General features: G+C 39.5%; 1 protein-coding gene across 1 annotated transcript in view; it reads left to right on the top strand.

Annotated features, from left to right (window-relative positions):
- The first annotated feature begins 6849 nt into the window (after positions 1 to 6849).
- LOC127417425 (perilipin-1-like) overlaps positions 6850 to 23274 on the top strand; it is a 36217-nt gene continuing 19792 nt past the window's right edge. The window contains exons 1-5 of the mRNA XM_051657476.1: positions 6850 to 6943; positions 7062 to 7129; positions 7608 to 7803; positions 8968 to 9050; positions 9266 to 9530. Of these exons, the coding sequence (XP_051513436.1) occupies positions 7085 to 7129; positions 7608 to 7803; positions 8968 to 9050; positions 9266 to 9530 (589 nt within the window). The 5' untranslated portion in view covers positions 6850 to 6943; positions 7062 to 7084. The remainder of the gene's footprint in view (positions 6944 to 7061; positions 7130 to 7607; positions 7804 to 8967; positions 9051 to 9265; positions 9531 to 23274) is intronic.

Raw genomic sequence — 23274 nt, 5'->3', positions numbered from 1 at the left:
TCATCTTTTTAATTCCCTCGCGCGTCACTTCACAACAAACGCGCGCATTCGCTTTTGCTGCGCGTGTCAATCTGAACCGTTATAAAATAGGTAAATTCTGTTGGCAAAATAAACGTTTTAGCTATGTACAGTCAGTAGTTTTACTTAAAGCACAACTTTTTGACTATGTCTCTTGTATTTGAGTGAGTAGTTGAATATTAAATGCTTGGTGATTTGTGGTTCAGTGTAATAAAAATAGTTATTTGGCATCATCACCAGTTCGTTGAGCATTCCACAGACAAACACTTGAAGAAATTAAATCTTGGTATAATGAGCAAATACTGTTTAAATTGTAAAGCCAGTTACACTGACCAGGCTGTGTTAAAAAAAAAAAAAAAAAAAAAAAAATGGGTTTATCATGAATTTATTATTTAGCAAATTTATCATAAGAACAAAAGCCAAAAATAACCATCAGTCAAGTAAGAAACAAATTGCACTTTTTTTTTAGACCTAATTGTTATATTATTGTTATTATTTCAACACATTTTTAACCATTAGGCCTAGTGCCAAAAACTCAACTATCTTTCATCACAATGGGAGTAGACTACTGTTTTTATAGTCTGAGAGTGATTTATTTTTTTATTTTTCAAATTTTACTCCTGTGACCAGAATTTACAGTTCTCTCTTTCACAACTACAAGCCTTTAATTAATAGTATAACCCATACTCTAATTATAATTTACTCACTGGGCCGTGATGTGGGCTTAGCGTTGCACGTGACTTTTGTGATGAAGCCCCAAACAGGTCTCAACATTTTCACCCAGAATAAATGGTTAATTGGGTTATGTAATGAGCTCGTCATAAAATACATCTCCTAAGCATTACCATGACAGTAATTGATTTCAGTGAGGCTTTGTATTAAAGAGAAGGTGTCAGCATTGCCACTGCAAGGGAAATTAATTTCTTAGTGACCTGAAGGTCTCTCCTACCCACCCAGACCAGGAGACAGGAGGGGTGCCATGGCAGAAGTCAAGCTTAATTCAACTTCAGAAGGTGTCTCAGACACATCTGAGCTCCGGTCTGAGTTGGCCCCATTTCCCTGCTACAGGGTACTAAGCTGTCTGGCACATCAGCACTGCAACAAATACGGCCCTACCCTGTCTCCTCTCATTAAATCTTACCATGTATAAACAAACACACAACCTGCCCTCCCCAAACACACTCAGGTATAGACATCCTGTCACCGGGGAGAGCTGGAGAACCTATTAAAACCTCTCCAGAGGTATAATGTGCACAGCAAACTTGCTTAGTGAGCAAATGCAACCATCTGGAAATTCTGAATGACAGACTGTTAAACTGCCATCTTTTGGTGAAATTTCATATTGAGAGATAACCTTGATAAGAAAAAGAATCTATGCTTTTGCAAAAAACTGGAACCAACTATTGTATAATTTATTCTTTCTTTCTTCTCTAGGATGTTGTCTTCTTACCATAAAAAACTTAGACAGTCTCTGTGGTCTTCACATACAACAAAACAATAAAACATTTGTTGCATATTTGCTGTCAATGCAATGCTCACTTTTTGGAACCTTGTGAGAACACCAAGGAGTGTATTGTTTAGATCTGGTCCACTGAGCAGCACATTGTTAAGTGACATGCACTCAAATTCTGTACTAGTATCAAACACAAGCCTGATTTGATCGGGTTTCTGCAGGTGGTATACAGCAAACATGGGAAGGTACCATCTCTCTTTTTCCATTTCCAACAAAGGAGCAAGTTCTGCTTGGTCATTATCAAACAGTTTTTGCATAAAGTCAATGAACTGGTGTTACATGTCAGGTTTTTTTTTTTTTTTTCTAGAGTCTTATGAAGTGATGGGAGGCATTTCAAAGCCTGATCTCTATTGTTTGGAACACGAGACCTTGGAGAGCGAAATGGTAAGGGTGCAACCCAGCTGTTTGCAGCATCCTGAATGTCATTCAGGATGCTGCAAACAGTTGGGTTGCACCCTTATCCATGATGTCTAAAAAAGCTCTGTGCTCTACAAACAGCCCAGGCTTGTCATCGTCTTGTGTTTTGTCAAACACTGTACATTCTAGATTATCAGTAGGTATCCCAGGACCTGATTTCTCTTTGTAATCTGGAGATTTGGAAAGCTGTTATATATTCCACCAAGATCATTGACTTGAATTCGATTTAGGCAGGGAGTGAGATATGATGGGTGACCATTATTGAGCATATGTGTCCGAAAGACATTTACATTTGAAGGAAGGTGTGCTATTCCCAGACATGCTTCTCAAACTATTACCCATCTGAGATCAAGTCGATGTGCATATGGAGTATCATTGGGTCCATTTATTTGCTCTCTATTTTTGTGGACTCTCAAAATGTCTCTTCCTAAAAGTAAGAGAATAGGAGCTAGGTCAATTGGAGGGATTTGTTCTGCCACCGGCTGCAGATGAGCATAATGATGCACAATTTCTGGAGAAGGGATTTCTGTTCTATCATCTGGTAGCATATCACACTCTTTCAAGGTTGGTAGTGAAAGCTGTGTGCTTACATCTATGGACTCCACCATAAAGTTTATGGCTCTCCTGTCAGATAGCTGGTTTACCCCAGCACATGTATTAATGGTGTATGGGGTGAAGCTAGCTTTGACACCAAAGAGATCGAAAAACTCTGTCTTAGCTAGAGACCTGTTACTCTGTTCATCTAAAACAGTGTGCATTTTAACTGCTTTCTCTCACTTGCCAACAGGATACACTTTCACCAGCCACATTTTAGAACATGATCTTGCATGGCCAGACTCTCCACATATCTTGGAACATTTTGAAGTAACTGAAGTAGGCATGACTTCATTTTGCTCAGCACCATGCTCTTTCTCCTTCTCAGCCGTGTCTGGAGCCAAGGTGGGTGAATCAGGGTGCAGGGCAGTAACATGTCTCTCACTGTTACATTCAGAGCATTTGACTGATGCCTTGCAATCATTTGCAATATGTTGTCTGGATCTCAACATCTGAAGCAAATAAAATTTTATTTCAAAAAGATTTGCGCTCATCTAAAGATCTCCCTCAGAAGGTTCTACACTTTTTGAGAGTATGGGGTTTGCGATGGATCGGACAGTGGTGATCTGGGCTTTTAATCCTTTTTTTGTGGCTCAATTAACTGTTGTTCTAATGTATGGGATGCCACATCAGTTTTGTGCACTGCTGCAGACAACTTTTTGGTGTATTTGTTAGGTTCAGCTCTGAATACTGCTTGATTACTAGCACTGGAGAGTGCAAAACTAGGGTCATTCATACTTTTTGCTTGACTTCTATCAAACTGTGAAAAAAATGCAAAGGGTGGGAATGTTACCTGATAATTTTCCTTGTAATTGGAGCCCTGGACTATCCATTTCTCTCAGAGGCTTCTCCGCGATTGGGTTAACCCCATGAGGTGTATCAAGGTAAGTAAGGCCTGGAAGGTTACCATCAGCCTTGGCACATTCCAGTTTGAGAAAGATGTCACCTAAAGTTCTCAATTTTCTTTAAAAGTGCATTTTCGTTCACTTCAGGTGCTCCATAGCACTCCTCTATGCGCTGCCAAACCACTCTGAGTGCTGCTGTTGCAATGAGAACATGCACAGATCTTATTCTTTTTGCTTGTTCAGAAGACTCTTCTCTTAAACATTTTACCACTAAATCCAGCTACTCTCTGTTAGATTCATTTCTCTGGCTGCACTGGCAAAAGAGGCTTTCCATGCCCAATAGTTCTCTGGGTGGTCATCAAATTTCAGAAGACCAGAACTGACCATTTCACGTCTGATAAGATATTTAGTGATATCTGATGTAACTTGTGTTTGAGCAAAATGCTGGGTAGAGGGCTGAAAGCTTGTCTGGTTTATGAAGTTGTCCTTTTTTGTTTCGTTCTCTTTGAAACTTGGTTTTCTGTCTGGATAACAACTGCATTAGGAGGCATAGCCCAATCAGTCACTATTGTGTCTGAAGGCAATGGTGATTTTACATTTAGTCTCTATTTGATATATAGGTGATTTATTGTCTATGTGTTGTAGTTTATGTGACCTGTGTGACATCTCAAGGCAGCTTGCAGATGGATGGTTAAGCCATTCTGTCTGCTTTCTAAGCTGGGCCCCAGTTAGTCAAATATTACCACTATTAAAACTATGAGCCATATTACTACAGAGGAGAACGGCACCTTCCCTGGAGGGATGGAGTCCGTCTCTCTTTAGCAGGTCAGGTCTTCCCCAAAAACACTTCTAATTGTCTATAATTCCTATGCTATTCTCCGGACACTACTCAGCCACTCAGTGACAATAATCTACTATAAACCTCATCACCACTACAAGCAGGGAGAGGGCCAGAGCATATTACAGTGTCTGACATAGTTTTTTGCAAGTTCACACACCTCTTTAACATTATCTTTAGTGATTTCCAACTGGCGAGGCCAGACATCATTATAACAATCTTAGAAAATCTATGTTTAGCATTAGCCAGCACTTGTAAATTTGATCTGATGTCAGATGCTCTTGCACCCAAAATGCATTAAACAATAGTGGCTGGATTCTATTTCCATGTTCCTTACAATAGAGTCACCAATAACAAGGGTGCTTTCAACACGATTCTCAGTGGGTGCATCACTGAGTGGGGGGAATCGATTGGAAATCCTAACAGGAAAGGAAGAGTGGTGTCGCTTTGCCCTACGAGTATGCTACCGAGACGTCACCCAAACAACCTGCGGCAGGGGCTCCACAGCCGGAACCAAAGTGTGTGTGTTGCTCGCTGTACTACTCATATCTGAAACTGTATCTACCGGCTTTTTGAGAACATTTATAACATTCTCCGTGGAATATGAAGTTACTGAAACAATAAACAAGTAAAGTGCATGGCAATTTTAAATGGACTTGCTATCCTGATAATAACATAAAAAGGAAACCAGCTAACTAACACACTAAATTGTGTTGTTTTATGATGACAGTGTTTCTATTTTTTTAGTTTTCCATTAGCTGTCCACAGCGTCAAGGTGTTTTTATTTTTTATATTCCATTAGCCCAACAAGAAATAAAAACACTAATATCTAAACACACCTAAATCTACTGTAAAGATGGTTTATTACCTCAGTTTTAAAGCTACAAAACATCGAGAAACTCCAGCTGCTGCACACTGTGAAAGTAGCAAACAGTAGCGAACCACGCAATTGTGTGGGGCCCCAGACGTCGAGAGGGCCCCCACCCCAGTAGAAAAGCTCCACAAAAACTGCTTGAGGTGACATGTTGTTCTAGGCACACGCACAAACATGCCATTGTCAGCGCTCTCAGAGTGGTTCAGGTTAGAAGCTGCCAGGTTCAGGTCAGTAGGACTTTGGGTTTGTAATTTATGAAAAAAATATATAGGCCCTCCTAACTTGTTTCACTCACATGCTCAGACACGCGTGAACGGATGAGTGAGGGGCCGTTCGCACCAAACGTGTTTTTGTGTGCGTTTGCTGTTTTTCCATTGTTTTCCTATGTAAACACGCTGGACGAATGTCCTTGACTGCTACACCATGTCTCGCTGTTTCTTTAGTGTCTCACGCAGGACCGACACATTTTTAGACACTGTGTCAAATTAAAAATAATTTCAGGACTCAAAAACGCACGTCGAGACACCTGCGTTCTGTTTCATTCATTGTGCTGCATCTAGATTGTTTTTAGCACAGGTGTCACAAAGATTTAACATTCTGAACCAGTTCAGGTTGCAAAGAGGTGACAGTTACAATGTTTAACATTATTCCAGATTGTTCTGCACCAAGCAAAGTTTCAGTGCCTGATAAACGGCAATGTTTTTTCCCCTTCTGCTCTAGTGTGCTGAGAGGCTGCCATGCCTTGAGTGTTTACTGTTTCTGTTATGAATGTTGCCTATGATGCTTACAAAAAATACAGCCTTTTGCAACATGGTGAACAATACACAGCAGTGTCAGAATATGAGCTCCAGGTGAAAGTAAAGTAAATAAAACAGGAATATAACACTACTGTATACAACAAATCCACAAAGTTATAATAATACTGTATCATGTTATAATGACAAACTGGACAACAATAAATAATTGATGGGTTATAATATTAATAAATACCAACTAAATTCCAAAATGTTACTGGGTGAAGTAGTAGGTTTTGCACACCCTGTTCACAAAAAAAAAAAAAAAAAAAAAACATGTTTTGTAAAAATATACAGTATGTAGGTAAACACTGCTTTTTTTTTTTATTTGTGGAAAAACTGGAAAACATGCATTAATTTCATTTAACTAGATTTTTATTTCATTAAACATTTTGAATGTACTTGGCTACAACGGCTTATAGGATGAATTTAAAATTATGATTTAAAATCAATTTTATGTAATTTTTTTAAGCAAACATTTTCAGAATGGGGCTCCAGGTTGGTCGGTTGCTTGGGGCCTTAGAAATCGTAAACCCGCCCCTGATAGCAAAGCTTACTTTTAATATCCGCCAAGAGCCTTCCAGTCTACGGGTGGAAAGGAACTGCTTCTGGTAAAACACTGACATCTCGTGGCGATACATATAGTGAAATAAAGGCTTGGCATGATGCCTATTTACGTGAAATGTAACTATGTGGTTACACCAGAGCATTTCAGACTCGCAACTCACCACGAAATAGCAGATTATAGAACTGTCAGAGGAAGTCAGCAAAATTCTGTTTATTGTCCACTGTCAATTTGTACAAATGGCAAAATATTTCATAATGTGTTACACTGGAACGTAGAGTCCAATCAAAGAAAGTATCTGGGCAAAGAAAGACTTTGGAAGTTACTTACGAAAACACATTTACGTAATTTAGAGAAGGAGATTATTTTGAAATCATAAATCAGTGTTGCCAGTGGTCAGTGGGTGCGCTGTTTATGTCGAAGTATTAGTGAAGTTTGTTTACTGCACATATTATTAGTACGACGCTGTCAACTGAGGGTTTGGGGTAAGATTAGTAGACTTGCTTAAGAATGTAACGGTACTCATGATCTAATAAACCTGTCACGAGGCATTTGCGTAAATGTGGGATTTGACCAGCTGAAGTTTCTTTGCGTGTTTTTCAGCTGCTTGTTTAAGTGTATTGGAGATGGCGTCTGAGAAAAAGGACTACGACAAAGTTCCCAAGGAACAGGTATAATAATAATAATAATTAATAATTATATATATATATTTTTTATTATTATTATTTATCACACATTATACATTTGCACATATACTGTGAAATTCTTTTTTTTTTCACATATCCCAGCTAAGCTGGGGTCAGAACGTGACAGACTGTGTCCTCCTGCTCATGGTTCAACACATCTAAATTTTTCTTCTAATTTATTTATTTATGTATATATATGTATGCATGTAATTTTTTAATCAAATGAGGATGATGTAAATGCCCACAGTTGTTTACATAAAGGTAGCCAAATATTAATTCTCAAAGGCACAATAGGTGTGAATTAAAACTGAGGTAATGTACAAAGTAGATGTAATATTAATGTAGATTTAAAATCATGTTGATAAGTAATTGTTTATAATAAATGTTTTTATTTTTATTTTAGGTATGTCACAAAAGATTAATACCAGGAATAAAAATAAAAAATGAAAATCTTGTCTTACAGAATGTATTTCTTCGAATCCTCAATCTGCAATCTGTCAGTGCTGCTTTGGAATCCATTGAGAGGACATACACCTGTACGAAGCAGTCTCACCCCATGATAAGTTCTGTATGTGGGCTGTATGAGAAGGGTGTGAGTAAGACTGGCAGCTTGGCAGTATGGAGCATGCAACCTGCCCTCCATGTACTGGAGCCACAGAGTGAGTCTGGTGAAAAACAATTTCCAATAAACATCTTATTTTTACAATACATAACTTGGGCAATCATCCTTTTTAATGAGACCCTGTAAGACATGCAATCTGGCCAGACTATGATGAGCTGTTTATTTATTTAATACTACTCCTAATTTATATCAATAGATAACAAAAACAGCTCATTTATTCAGTACTGTAAGGAATTGCAAAACTGAACTCTGAGTTCACACAGTCTTTGTGATTAGATGAATAATGGGGCAATAATGCTAAATATTTGAATCTTTCAAGGGCCCTCTTGAGGATTACACAAGACTAATCTTCTGAGAGACAATTAAATGTTACAAATGCTGTAACTCACTAGATTTTCTTTTTTATATGTAATGAGCTAATGGTTAAGTATTTTGTATGTTGATGTTCACACAATCCAGTATTTCTGTTGTATATGTAATAATATTGTGAAGTTATGTACGTTATACAGTATATAAAAATGGAATTGCAGTACGTCAACGTGTTTCTTACTTTTTTCTTTTTTTCTCTCTAGCATTCCCTTGATCTCAGCTTTATTTTACTTTTTGCACAATGTTTTAATCAAAACACACACAAAAAAGATGTGCGTTATGTAGGCAGCAACTTAGTTACAAAGTGGGTTGATTCCTATAATGAACAATAGAACAGTGTCAAGTTCCAGATCAGTTCAGTAAAGTATATAAGCCATTGATATCAGCCTTATGAAATCTACAGTGGTTAATAAGGCTTAGCATTAACTAGAGAAACATTTTGAAAGAAACTATTCATGTGTTCAATTCTAATCTGTGTTTTGCATTTACTCACCCTCGTGTTGTTCCAAACCCCTACTTTTTCTTCCGTGGAACACAAAAGATTGTTTTTGACAGAATGTTTGTGACTGTCAGCATTTACTTTTTTTATGAAAAAATTAAGTGAATGGAGACTGAAATTAACATTCTGTCTAATATTTCCTTTTGTGTTCTTCAGAAAAAAAGAAAGTCAGGTTTGGAACAACATGAGATTCAGTAAATAATGGTAGAATTTTCATTTTAGGGTGAACTAACCCTTTAATTTTTTTAATGTTCCATGTGAATCTGGAGAGACCCTCAAGTTATAAAACATTAACACAGACTGCGTTTTATGTGGATATTGTATTATTCATAGTTGTAGCAGCCAACTCAATGGCCTGCAAAGGACTGGACCGCCTGGAAGAGAAGGTACCGGCCTTGCAGTATCCACTTGAAGAGGTAAAGTAGTTTTTGGTTGGCTTTTTTGAATGACAATAATGACATAAAGAAAAGATCAATCACTTTTTTTTTTTTTTTTTTTTCTTACTGCTTCCTTAATACCACTCTCTCAGTTGGTGGCTCTATTCCATGTGAAGTTGCATGAAGTTATTTTATACTAAAAGGTCTTAAGTGGTTTCCCAAAGCACCTTGTCTGCTCTTTGACCCCCTAACAGTTGGCAGCAAGCATCAAGGAAGTTGTGTTTTCAACTGTGGAAACTGTCAAAGATGGCATCATCAGTCCCCTCAAACACACCTCAAACTCTGTGTTAAGCATGGTATCTAGTGGGTACCAGCAGAGTAAGAATGCCTTAAGTGTCAGCATGCAGTACGTCTTTAACAGCAAGCCTGTCTGCCTGGCCGAGCAGAGAGCTGGCATGGCACTGACTCTGACCGAGAGCCTGGTTGACTTCATCCTTCCTGCATCCTCTGAGGAGACAGGTAATCATGCTTTTCCTACAGTCTGAAGCAGATTTTTCTTCAAGAGTTGTGATTTTGTGTTCCATGAAAGAAAATCATGCAAGTTTGGAATGACATACTGTATGTCATTGTTTACTCATCCTCACGTAGTTCCTAACCCCTATGTTATTATTTCTTTAGGTGGAACAGAAAAGTAGAGATTTTGAGTCGTTATGGAGCACTTGGTATTTTTGGTTGTTTAAAAAATCTTTTGTGTTGCTTTTATGTTTTATGCACAGGTTTGGAACAACATGAGGGTAGGTGATCAGAATTCTTATATTTGGGTGAACTAGTCCTTTACTGTTGCTCTAGTTAAAGGAATATGTTTTTAAAGCTGGGCACTAGATGTCGCTGTATCATCATTGTTTAAGTGATGAATTCCTGAAACGTCACATTTCTATTAGAAGAGAACAGATAGGTGCAATTTGTCTGCATTGCTTGACTTTAGTTTTTCTCTATTGTTTAACCATGACTAGTTAATTTAGACTATTCAATCATCAATTGTATCCATTCTGTCAAATGTAAACATTGTCTTTGTACTTCTACTTTCCTGTCAAATGCATTTACTGTATATAATAATTGTGTTGTGTTTTGGATTGCATTGTTGTGGTTCATGAATGTTTATGAATGTGAGAAAAATAACCATGGATAAAGTTAATACAGAGCTGTGTATTAAATTAATGTTTATCTAGTGAGTCATCACCATGGCCCGGAAGAACTCTTGTAGCCTTGTTTCCTCAATGCTTTCTGTTCATTTCAGTATTTCAGCTTTAAGTGTATACAATGTGGGTCTGTTTCTCTCCAGAGTTGTGTCCACAGACACATATTCAAACTTGCGTCATTCACGCTTCTAAATTGTTTAATTTGTTTTTAGAGTATTTTAAACAGGATGTTGTTATCGGCGTTGTTTGTTTAGTAGTCCTCCCTCTCTTCATGTCTGTCTTTCAATCAGTGGTGGATTTAGGCATGGGCGACATGTGCAGTTGCCCAGGGCAAACATTCTGTCATCATTTATTCACCCTCATGTTGTTCCAAACCGGTATGAATTTCTGTCTGTGGAAAACAAAATGAGATGTTAAGCAGAATGTTAGCCTCATGCACCATTCACTTTTAATTGTATGGAAAAAATGATGGACACAATAAGCTTGTTTACATTGACCCGAGAAAGCTGTTTATTGTGAAAAGCCGCTTAAAGGTATAGTTTACCCAAAAATTACAATTCTCTCATAATTTACTCACCCTCAAGATATCCCAGGTGTGTATGACTTTCTTTCTTCACAAAAACACATCTGAAGAAAATTAGAAAAATATCTCTGCTCAGCAGTTCCTTAAAATGCAAGTGAATGGTGATCAGACTTTTGAAGTTCCAAAAATCACAGACAGTCAGCATAAACATCAACCATGCGAAACCAGCAGTTAAATTAATGTCTTATAAAGTGACACAAGATCAATATTTAAGTATTTTTTAACTATAAACCATCGCTTCCGTCAAGCTTCACAAGAGGGCAGAGTTCATGCGGTCTCTGGTGTGACATATTCACGTTGCCATGTTACAGATGTAATCTCATGTTCTTCTCTCGGTTGAGACATACAGGATAAGCACACAAACGCACCATTGTGAGTAAAGAAACAGATAAATACAGATCTAAACCAAAACCAACAAAGCTTCTGTACAGCATTCCTTCTACTCAGCTGTAAACAGCGCTGCTCTTCTCGGGTGTGATGCACGTGCCTCAGGTCTCGCATGTCTCACGTGTCAATGCGATAACGTCACACGTGCAGTTAAAAAGTACTTAAATATTGATCTTTTTCGGACCAAAAGTGATCATGTCGCTTTAGAAGACATTAAAAGCTGGAGTTGTATGGATGACATTTATGCTGACTGGCTGTTCTATTTGGAGCTTCAAAAGTCTGATCACAATCCACTTGCATTTTAAGGACCTTCTGAGCTAAGATCTTTTTCTATTTTTCTTCAAATGTGTTCTGGTGAAGAATGTTAAATCATACACACCTGGGATATCATGAGGGTGAGTGAATGATGAGAGAATTTTAATTTTTGGGTGAACTAACCCTTTCAGGCTAAAAAGCGACATTTCCTGTTAACATGAACTGTGTTCGCGGGTTTCTCTTCACTCCCATATACTGTATATGCAGCTCAGTCAGTAAGCAGCTTTCTCAGCAACGTTATTTCCCTGCAACACTTGTGTAAATAATAAACATGGGATCCGAGGAAGACTTCGCCATTTTATTCTCTGTTGCTTCGCTTTATTTGCAGATATTCCAGAGTTGTTGCTGTGTTTGTTTCCTTAACTTTACCTGTAGCGGAATTGCGCTGCAGTAGTGGAGTTTCCCTCTTTCTTCAAACTCTGGGATTCTCCCAGTGTACTTGAGTGCATATAAGTGGCAATATTATACTAATGCATTTACATGAGCCACATATGGAAGCCGCAGAGTGCCAATTAAAAAAGAATGAGGAAATAAATGATCAGTCTATTAATTTGAAAATAAAAACGTGAATAAATAAACCAATTTATAAATGGACAAATAAATAGACATATTTAAATGTCTTAAAAGGAATGTGATATAACTGACAGTGGACGTGGTGTCACTGCTTGATAGGTACGACTGAGGTAAGGTCAGGTAGCACAGAGAAGCGTTTGCTTCAGGTAGGTTCAGGATCTGAAGGCCGCTGCAGCCCGAGGTCTGGCGTCTTTCTCCAGCAGCTCAGTACCTCAAGTGCCGGTGAAGAGGGAAACTAATGTTTGCCGTGGCACATGCTTTCAGTCAGAGCCAAGGGTCAGGGGGCTCATTCTGTTGATTGCATCACGTTAAAAGGATAGTTCACCCAAAAATGAAAATTCTCTCATGATTTACTCACGCTCCTGGCATCCCAGATGTGTATGATTTTCTTTCTTCTGCAGAACACAAATTAAGATTTTAAGAAGAATATTTCAGCTCTGAAGGTCCTGACAATGCAAGTGAATGGGTGTCATATGACTCCAGTGGTTAATTTCATATGTTCAGACACAATATGATAGGTGTGGGTGAGAAACAGATCAATATTTAAGTTATTACATTTTTTGTCATAAATTCTCCTCTCTGCCCAGTAGGGGGAATTATGCATGAAGAATGTGAATCACCAAAAACCGAAGAGGAAGTGAAATAAAAAGGACTTAAATGTTGATCTGTTTCTAACCCACACCTATCATATTGCTTTAGAACAGGAGCTGGGAACCTATGGCTCACGAGCCACAAGTGGCTCTTTGTTCAAAATCAAGTGGCTCGCCGGGTGTCTCAACATTCACCAACACATGATTGTTTAAAACTTTCTAGAGACAATTTTCCTGCAGAAAGTGTGGGTGCAATTGCAAAGCTCAATGACACTGTTTTGATTTCCTTTCTCCCGAATTTGTCGTACAGCCTTGAACAAGGTTTGAAATGAACACCCGCCAAATGCGGATTTTTCATGCAGAGTATTTTGCTGATGTACCAGCCACTGTGGAGTGCGACCTTTAAGACTTCTCAGAGTGATATATTGCAAGAAATTAGACACAAAGACGCGTGTTTGACAAAACTTGATTATATTTTGAAGAACAGACGAAAGAAAAGCCGCTAACGCATGTCTGATTTTATTTGTGTGCACAGTGAGCTCCGCTGTTCACGAGTGCAATGAAAGTGCTTCTCCAAGACATGCACATTCATAGAGTTCTGGGCCTCGTTTCCCAAAAACTATTGATCTTAGCTGTTAAGAGCATTTTCTACAAGCGATTTTATGAACGTTCGTTATTTTTTAAGTGTGCCCAGGGTGTGAAATAGCATCCGCCACCCTCCAAATGTGACAAGGCTCAATCCAGTTCGTGAGCTCCTCGTTCAAATGCAGGTATTTCATGCACAAGTAATTTTGTTCATCTACCCGCAACAGGCGGCCGACCTGTAAGACGTGAAATGCTGTTATTCAAAAAGACACGCGCTTGAAGAAACACACGATTCCCATTGAAAAGCCGTCAATGTTTGTGTCTGATTCGCTGTTTGTTCAGATGCGTGCATCACGAGCCTGTCATGTGGAACAAGCGCATGTAAAGAGTTATCACTCTTTTTTTCTCTGTTTCATTCGACTGAAAACTGTTTGCAAGAATAATGTAATCTATGAGAATGCTGCAAATGATCTCCGATCATCTCGTAAGGTACTGTGAGTTTTGCTTTATTTCCACGGAGCGGTTCGCTCTTACACATTGTGAATGCAACTCTGCAGGTACAGTAATATATACAGGTATCTTTGTATTAAAGAAACAAAGACGAAAGGGATTAAATCATAAAGTAATACAAGGCACGTTTATTTTCTTTAGGCAGCATTAACTGTATTAACAAAACGCAATACAAACACATTCGATAAGAACACGCATTTGGCAGCATTTTTTGGGGAACACAAGGGAATTTATTAAGCTTATTTATTATGATGATTATTATAATTATCTTTACATTTATAATTGTCTTTAGTTCTTAATTTGTAGGCTATTAGTAATTTTTCACCTGGTGTCGTTGACGGATGCTTGCGGGGCAGTTGGAGAAAGTAAATGTTTGGATATATAATCGGATATCGTGATATTTTAAAGGCGATTATAGTTAAAATATTTATTACATATCGCCCAACCCATAAGGGAAGTTACATTTTTCATGAACAATTGTAAAATGAAGTAATTTTATGGAGACCCACACAAACGTGTACTCAATTTCATATTGCAACATGTTACCTATTAATTTTTGCATATTTGTTTGTTTTCGTGTTTTTGAGTAGTCTATGAGTGATATAAACATCTTATTTTATTGAAAAACATTGTTTTTGAAAATAGTAAATTATTTGTTTGTGCTATGGGTCTTTCGAAAAAATGCATCAACCAAAAATTAAAAAATTGGCTCCTTAGTGAAAAAAGGTTCCCGATGTTACGAACACTTCCCTCGATAACGACCAGAGAGCGCAGTCACCCGAGTATTAACTGTTTCTCACGATCTACGATTCCCATCATCCTCAGCGGGACTGATTACTACACACCTGTACCTTATTTCATGGACTATTTAAGCACTGCAAACACTGGGTTCAGTGCAAAGTTTTGTTTTTGCCCCGGTTAACATTTCTGAGCGGTTTTCCCATGTTAGTCTGCCTGTGTTTGAACTTCTGCCTGTGTTTGAACTTCTGCCTGTGTTTGAACTTTGATCTGTTCCTGGATATACTCTTTGTGATAGTTTACTGCCTGCCTCAACCCTCTGCCTGTTTTTTGACCACGATTATTGGATTTGCCTATGTTGCTGTATATTTTGACTACTGACCTCTGCCTGTTGTATATTCTCTGTGACTTTACAAGTAAAGCTGCAAATGGATCTAACTTCTGGTTCTCCTGAGTCCATGTTACAGAAGACTTCGCCACCTACTGATCCAGTAGCTATTTTTCAGCTCTCCAACAAGCTCTCCGCTCAGGCTTGTGTATTGGCAGTTAATCAGCTACAATTACAACGGCTTACCTCGTTAACAGAGGAGATGGTGAAGATGCTGCAGAACCTTCACCTGCCCACGGTAAACCCATTTCCGGCAACACCTCAACCAATTCCCGTTGAGAATCCAACAACACCGAATCCCATCACCGCCAATCCATGACTCGCCTTCCCAGATAAGTTTGACGGTACACCTTCTAAATGTAAGGGGTTTTTGATGAAATGCTCGATGTTTGTGGGCCAACAGCCTACACTTTATCCCACTGAGCAGAGTCGCATTTGCTTTGTATGTTCCCTGCTCACCGGGAGGGCATTGGATTGGGCTACTGCCATGTGGACTAACGAGGGTTCGAGATTCACTAGCTTCAAACAACACTTTCACAAGGTGTTTGAACATCCCGAGGGAGAAAGTGCAGGCAAACACAGCCGCCGAATATGCCCTGTCCTTCCGCACTCTTGCTGCACAGACTGTATGGGTTGACGACACTCGAAGAGGATTAAACAAATAATTGGAATTGGAGATGGCATGTCGTGATGAAGGGAGGACCTTGGACCAATTCATTGATCTTGCCATCCGTATTGACCATCTCATTCACTCGCAGAGACCAGTTAAACCTCCCCTGCAGAATTATCAGCCGGCATGCACTGCTGAGGAATCGGTGCCTATGCAAATAGGGCATGCTCATTTGACTTCAGAGGAGAGAGAACGCCGCTTCCCGGACATTTAAGAACAGCCTGTCCCGTACGACCAGTACGATCATCTCAATCGGCGGTGAGTAATGTCTCTCTACCTCTCCATGTAACCTCATGCACTGATGTTCCGATAACAATTTTCTTCACAAACAAATCATTTCCCACTCACGCCATGCTTGACTCAGGGGTGGCTGGCAACTTTATTGATGAGGAGTTAGTCAGAGAATTTAAGATACCACTAATTCCCTGTGAATCTCCCTTGGCAGTGGCAGCATTAGATGGACGTCCTCTGGGGACCGGCTATGTTCAATTCACCACTGCAGACATCACCCTTCAAGTGGGCATCATACACACTGAAATCACACGCCTCTATGTCATTTGCTCAACACACCATCCTGTCATTCTCGGACTACCCTGGCTTCAGCAACATAACCCAGAAATCTCTTGGAGTGAGAGACAGATATCACAGTGGGGCTCCACATGCTTTTCCAACTGCCTGAGGTCAGTAATTCCTTTATCTGTTGGAGATGCATCAGTCACAGAGAAGATCACTGAGGTACCCAAATTACCAAAGGAATATACAGATCTGGTGGAGGCCTTCAGTAAGACCAAAGCATCACAACTTCCCCCTCATCGTTCCAGCAACTGTGCAATTGAGCTATTACCAGGCACGACACCACCACGAGGCAGGATTTTTCCTTTATCTGAGCCTGAAGCCCAGGCCATGAAAAGTTACATCAAGGAGGAGCTGGCCAAGGGTTTCATATGACCATCCACTTCCCCTGCTACGGCTGGATTCTTCTTCGTTGGTAAGAAGGATGGTGGTCTCCGACTTTGCATCGATTATCATGCTCTCAATGAAATCACTGTAAAATTTTGTTACCCTTTACCATTAGTCCCGGCAGCACCGGAACAACTACGAACCGCCATGTATTTCAACAAACTGGATCTGTGCAGCGCTTACAACCTCATTCGCATCAGAGAGGGAGATGAGTGGAAGACAGCATTCTCCACCACCAGTGGACACTATGAAACTTGGTTATGCCCTTCGGCCTTGCTAACAGTCCTTCAGTGTTCCAGTCCTTCATCAACGATGTTTTCAGAAATATGTTAAACCGATGGGTGATTGTATACATTGACGACATTCTAATTTATTCTAATACACTGGAGGAACACATTGGACATGTCAGAGCCATTCTCCAGCGTCTAATCTCACACCAGCTCTACGCCAAGGCCGAGAAATGTGAGTTTCACCAAACATCTGTATCGTTCCTGGGCTACATCATTAGCTCTGAGTGGGTCGCCATGGATGACAACAAGGTATGGGCGGTCTTAAACTGGCCTCAACCGTCATCTCTGGAGGAACTACAATGTTTTCTGGGGTTCGCTAACTTTCTTCATCCGGAATTTCAGCACGATTGCTGCACCCCTTACGTCCATTCAGAGAGGAAGGGGCACCAAACTATGTTGGTCTGCATCAGCATTACAAGCTTTCAAGGATCTTAAAGCCCATTTTACCTCTGCTCCCATTCTGCATCATCCTAATCCAGACTGTCCATTCGTAGTCGAGGTGGATGCTTCGAACACCGGGATTGGAGTCATTCTTTCACAACGACATGGGTCACCTCCGAAACTCTACCCCTGTGCTTTCTATTCCCAAAAACTCTCCACGGCAGAACAAAACTACGATGTGGGGAACCAAGAATTTCTCGCCATGAAAGCAGCCCTGGTGGAATGGCGACATTGGAGGGGGCAAAGCATCCATTTCTCGTGCTGACAGATCATCGGAACCTTGAATATCTGCGCTCAGCAAAGAGAATGAATCCACGGCAGGCCAGGTGGGCACTTTTTTTTACAAGTTTTGACTTAAATCACATATCACCCTGGCACTAACAATGTTAAAGCTGATGCCCTATCGCATCAATTTGAAGCTCAGAATCAGAACCCATAATCCCCACATCTCTAATTGTTCCACCAGTCCAATGGGACATCATGACAGAGATTAACCAGGCCCAGTGTCAAGATCCGGTTCCTCACGGTTGCCCTGAAGGCAAAACCTATGTGCCACAGTCATTGCGGGAGAAGGTTTTACGGAGGGTCCATACCGCCACCAACTCCGGGCACCCAGGCATAACGACTACACTCCATCTGCTCCGGAACCAATTTTGGTGGAGAACCATGTAGGCAGACACCATTTTTATGTCAACCAGTGCCCCACTTGTGCAGTAACCAAATCTTCCAGACTACTCCCAGCAGGCTTGCTTCAACCACTTCCCATTCCACAGCGCCCATGGTCTCGCATCGCCATTGACTTTCACCGATCTTCCAGTCTCTCAAGGTAACACCACAATCTTAACTGTAATCGATCATTTCTCCAAGGCATGTCGATTAATCCCTCTTCACATCTATTACATCAAGTATTTCTGTTCTATGGGTTACCTGATGACATCGTATCCGACCGAGGTCTACAATTCTGGACAAACAACAGGCAAGTTACACACAGGTAAGTAGATATACGGTAAACTCAGAGTTCTCAAGGTCACTTATCTTGCAAATCCAGAGCAGAACGTTGATAAACAGGTAAGTCACAAACTGATAAGAAGTTTTTTACTGCAGCAGAGCGAAAGGTGAGTCCAAGGAAACTTCAACAAGGCTAGACACTGACTGAGTGTGAGGACAATACTGTAAACTTTCCCCCACCCCCCCAAATAATCGTGGACAGTGAGGAAGCTTACCATGTTCAAGAACACATGGACTCCAGATGGCGGGGTCGTGGAATTCAGTATCTGGTAGACTGGGAGGGATATGGTCCGGAAGAGCATTCCTGGGTCAATGCTGAGGACATTCTTGACCAACCTCATAACAGAATTCCACAGGACTCATCCGCAAAGACCTGCCCCCAGACCCCGTGGAAGACCCCAGCGTCATGTGCTTCCTCGCGTTGGGAGCCGCTCGCAGGGGGGGGTGGCTCTGTTACGAATACTCCCCTCGATAACCACCAGAGAGCGCTGTCACCCGAGTATTAACTGTTTCTCACAAACTACGATTCCCATCATCCTCAGCGGGACTGATTACTACAAACTTGTACCTTATTTCATGGACTATTTAAGCACTGTAAACACTGGGTTCAGTGCCACGTCTTGTTTTTGTCCCGGCTAACATTTCTGAGCTTTTTTCCATATTAGTCTGCCAGTGTTTGAACTTCTGCCTGTTATCATCATTCTGATTCACTGCTGCCTGCCTTTTAACTTTCATCTGTTCCTGGATATACTCTTTGTTTTCTGCCTGCCTCGACCCTCTGCCTGTTTTTTGTTTTTTTTTTTTTTGAACACGATTATTGGATTTGCCTACGTTGCTGTATATTTTGAATACTGACCTCTGCCTGTTGTATACTCTGTGACTTTACAAGTAAAACTGCAAATGGATCTAACTTCTGGTTCTCTTGAGTCTGTTACACCCGACCTCTGCTTTAGAAGATCTGGATTTAACCACGAGTGTCGTCTGGAGTACTTTTATGTTGCCCTTATGTGGATTTTGGAGCCAACTGTCCAATGGCATTTTTAAACTCGATTGTCAAACGGAGAAAGAAAAGCCATTTTCAAATGGAAAAAGAAAAGCCAAAGTAAAATAGAAAAAAGCCATTGATAAATAGATGAAGAAAAACTACTGGAAAATTAATGAAGAAGTCATTGCCAAATGGTTTTTTTAAAACAATTTAAAAGGTGCATTTAAAAATAACGTATTAATATGCTATTTTATTGTTACATTTAATTGCATTTTAAACATTAATAAAATACATGATTTATTAATGCACAATTTTATTGTTAAATATAATTACATTTTTAAACCTGAATTAAACAAACACATTTAAAGGTAACACCTTTATTTTGATGGTCCCAAATAGATATTTAACTGATAAGTGACTTTTATTTGTTTCAACAAACATTCAGTAGCCTGTATATAGATCTTTTATTAATGACCTACTTACATTATTGTTGAGAACATCAGTTCATTAAAAGGTCATTAATAAAGATCTATATACAGGCTATTGAAAGTCTACTGAATGTTTGTTGAAACACTGTTTACTAGCTATAGCAAGCCAGTTGATAAGTCACTTTGATAGTCAGTTAAATATCGATTTGGGACCATCAAAATAAAGTGTTACCCATTTATATGTCTATATATTTGTCCATTTTGGTTTATTTATGCAGGTTTTTATTTTCAAATTAATGGATTGATCATTTATTTATTTTTTTTATCGGCACTCCACGGCTTCCACAGCCACGTTCTCTGGGAGAAACCTCGTGTGTTTTACCACTTTCTCTTAATCCCTTAAAGAGTGTAAGAAACTTTTTTCGTTTACATGACGTTTCAGAATGCCATTTTCTACAAAAACCCTGGAATAAACCATTTTCTTAAATTCATGTAAATGTGTTCAGTGAAAGTGAATGGTTACTGAGACTAACATAATTCCTAACATTTCCTTTTGTATTCCTTGGAAGAAAGGAAGTCATATGGGTTTGGAAAAACATGAGGGTTCGTAAATGATAATGCAATTTTCATTTTTGGACTATACCTTTAATTTGACTTAGACACCTTACTCCTTCAAGCGATGATCCACCTTAGAATCAAAAGTCCATAGACTCTCAGTATTTCCTATATACAGTTCTCTTTGGTTGATCCTTTGTTTTTCCACAAGTCTGAAAGTGTGTCGCCGGGGGTAATTCCTTCTTCACGTGGCCCAAAGAAGCAGCACGTTGCCAGTTATTTCTATCCAAATACATTTTCTTTTCATGCTTGTGTCTTTCTATTGCCATGTTTAATGGTACATTCAGCAGAGAGAATCTATTTAGTGTGTGTTTTGTCTGGCCTTGCAAATTGAATTGGATAGCATTTAATGCTGGATATTGAGCAAGAAGACCTGAAAGCTTCTGTAGCCCTGAGCTTAGTGGCCCTTGTGTGTTATTATTACATTGAGTGTATGTTCTGTTTTTACACAGTGGAAAAGAGGAAGTGCTTCCTGAAGAACTTCTCCTTTTGACCCCCATACAATAAGATCATCTATAACACTGCCCTGAAGAAACAGAGCTAAGAAACTCTCGTTCTCACTTCTGCCATCTCTTTATGTTATTTCTTAGCCTACACAAATTCATTTTCCCCACCATATGTCAGAGGCAAAGAGGAAAAACATTGTGATGCATTTCATAGAGACGATGTTAAACTTTTAAACAGAAAGAAATAGTAATAGACATTAAACATAAAAAAAAATACAACTTTTAAAATGATTTACACAGCCAAATGTTACTTGGTTTATTTTAATAATCCCCTGTAATGAATGCTTTAACTTTTGGAATAAATTAATCATGACTGACTGCGAAGAGCGTATTTTTACAGTGACATCGGTAACTTGAGAAATTCTGTTTTTGCATGATGCTGTATCTAAATCTGACTGGCAGTGAACATAAACAGAAATTTTACTGAAAGCATCTTTAAATTAATATTTCATTAGAACTTTTTAATTCTTAGGGTTTACTCGGCCTAAAATCTTTCCAAACCTGTGTGACTTATTCTGTTGAACACAAAAGGTGAATTTTTGAAGAATATACTGTGCTGTTGGGATTCACCGATCTGATATCTGGATCAGTATCGGCTCCAATACTGATGCCTTTAGCTGGATCAGTTATTGGTCCGACGAACCAGGTCCAATTCCGATACTGCGTGTTATTCATGGTCGTTACTGTCAAGCTCAGAAGATTACATAAAGAACATTTAAAGCACCATTAAAGTAGTCCATATGACTCAATGTTACTTTATTCAAAGTCCCTTGAAGACATTATCATGAGGAGGAGGGCGTGGCTAGGCCGTAAGGATGGACACCTGGCACTGAGTTACTGTAATGACACACCAACATGGGAGCTGAGATTAACCCAGATGCGGGAGTTTATTGCACGGAACACAGAGGAGACAGTTAAGTAGCGTGAGGTGAGTATTCAGGCAGGTATATAGTCTTTAGAACACAGTCTTTGGTAAAACAAAGGCAGAAGGCGATCAACTGATTGTCACGCGGATCCACAGATCGCTATTTCTGAATCAATCCTTGCCAAAACATAAACTTCAAACAGGGTTTAGGATTCGTAACTTCCATAAACTAAGGAGCAGGTCAGAATTTCAAGGCATAATGTAAATTCAGAGTTCTCAAGGTCACTTATCTTGCACATCCAGAGCAGATCATTGATAAACAGGCAAGTTACACCCAGGTAAGTAGATATACGGTAAACTCAGAGTTCTCAAGGTCACTTATCTTGCAAATCCAGAGCAGAACGTTGATAAACAGGTAAGTCACAAACTGATAAGAAGTTTTTTACTGCAGCAGAGCGAAAGGTGAGTCCAAGGAAACTTCAACAAGGCTAGACACTGACTGAGTGTGAGTGTGAGATTTAAGTGCAAGTCCAAACGAGGTGAAGATGAGCTGCAGGTGTGCGTGATTAAAACTCAGGCGAGTGAGAGCGGGTGACTGACAGTGAGTGAGAGCCCGGTGCGCTCGTGACAGTTACCCCAATCAGCTGGGAGGGGGATAAAGAAGAGCCGGAGACACAAGTTCGAGAGAGAGAGAGAGAAAGAAGAAATGCACTTAGCCGCTAAACGTGTGCATTCCGTGTGTTGGGCTGAAAAGCCAAAGAAGTGAGAGAGCACACGGAGCTGTGTGTGCGTCAATGTTATGGTTATGCTAAAAAAGCAGTTTTATGTTGTGTCTAATTAGAAGACTTCGTGATTGTTCAGCCGGTTCCCGCTTCCTCCTTTATGATAAGCAAGAGACCTTTTGCCACATACATGCAATAGCTTTGTGAATCGCAAGTAGCTTTGAGAGTTTAAAAAAAAATGTGCAAAGAAAGTTGGCTTCTTGTTTAATTACGACTTTCACTGGAATTTCTGTTAATTTTGCTGCTACATTATCCAGTAGACTAGTTAACACAATAAAAATTTTCTTAAAGGGGTCATGTCATGAGGAATCCAATTTTCTTTGATATTTTGACAAATTAGTGGTCTTTCTACTATAAAAACAAACTATGAATTTCAGAACTCAAAACTTAATCCCCAGTGCAAAAAAAGCATTTTAATTGTTTATGGCGCTGACACACTTTTTACATTGGGCGTGTCCATTTACACGACACGACGCAACAGCTTGAGGCTGTCTACGCCGGGTGCGTCATCACAAACTTTCTAAACTGTTTAGTTGTGTTGTTGGCAGTAGTAGTGCCAGCGCGTGCAGTGCAAAATGTAATGTGACATCTCTTTATTGTCAGCACGACAAGACGCGACACAATGAACGCTTCCATAGTAGACAGTAGGGCTGTCACGATTATGAAATTTGGCTGACGATTAATTGTCAAACAAATAATTGCGAATTTGACCATTACTTGTCCGTTTTAGGGCTGTGGCGATTAATTGTCTTATAAATAGTCATATTTTTTAAGGTGTGCTTTTATTCTGCATGTGCTTCATACACCTTAAGAAGTAATTTTTACATATTTAACTTCAAATATAT

Source organism: Myxocyprinus asiaticus, chromosome 26, assembly GCF_019703515.2.
Source record: "Myxocyprinus asiaticus isolate MX2 ecotype Aquarium Trade chromosome 26, UBuf_Myxa_2, whole genome shotgun sequence".
NCBI lineage: Eukaryota > Metazoa > Chordata > Actinopteri > Cypriniformes > Catostomidae > Myxocyprinus > Myxocyprinus asiaticus.
This window is presented reverse-complemented; position numbering and strand designations above follow the sequence as displayed.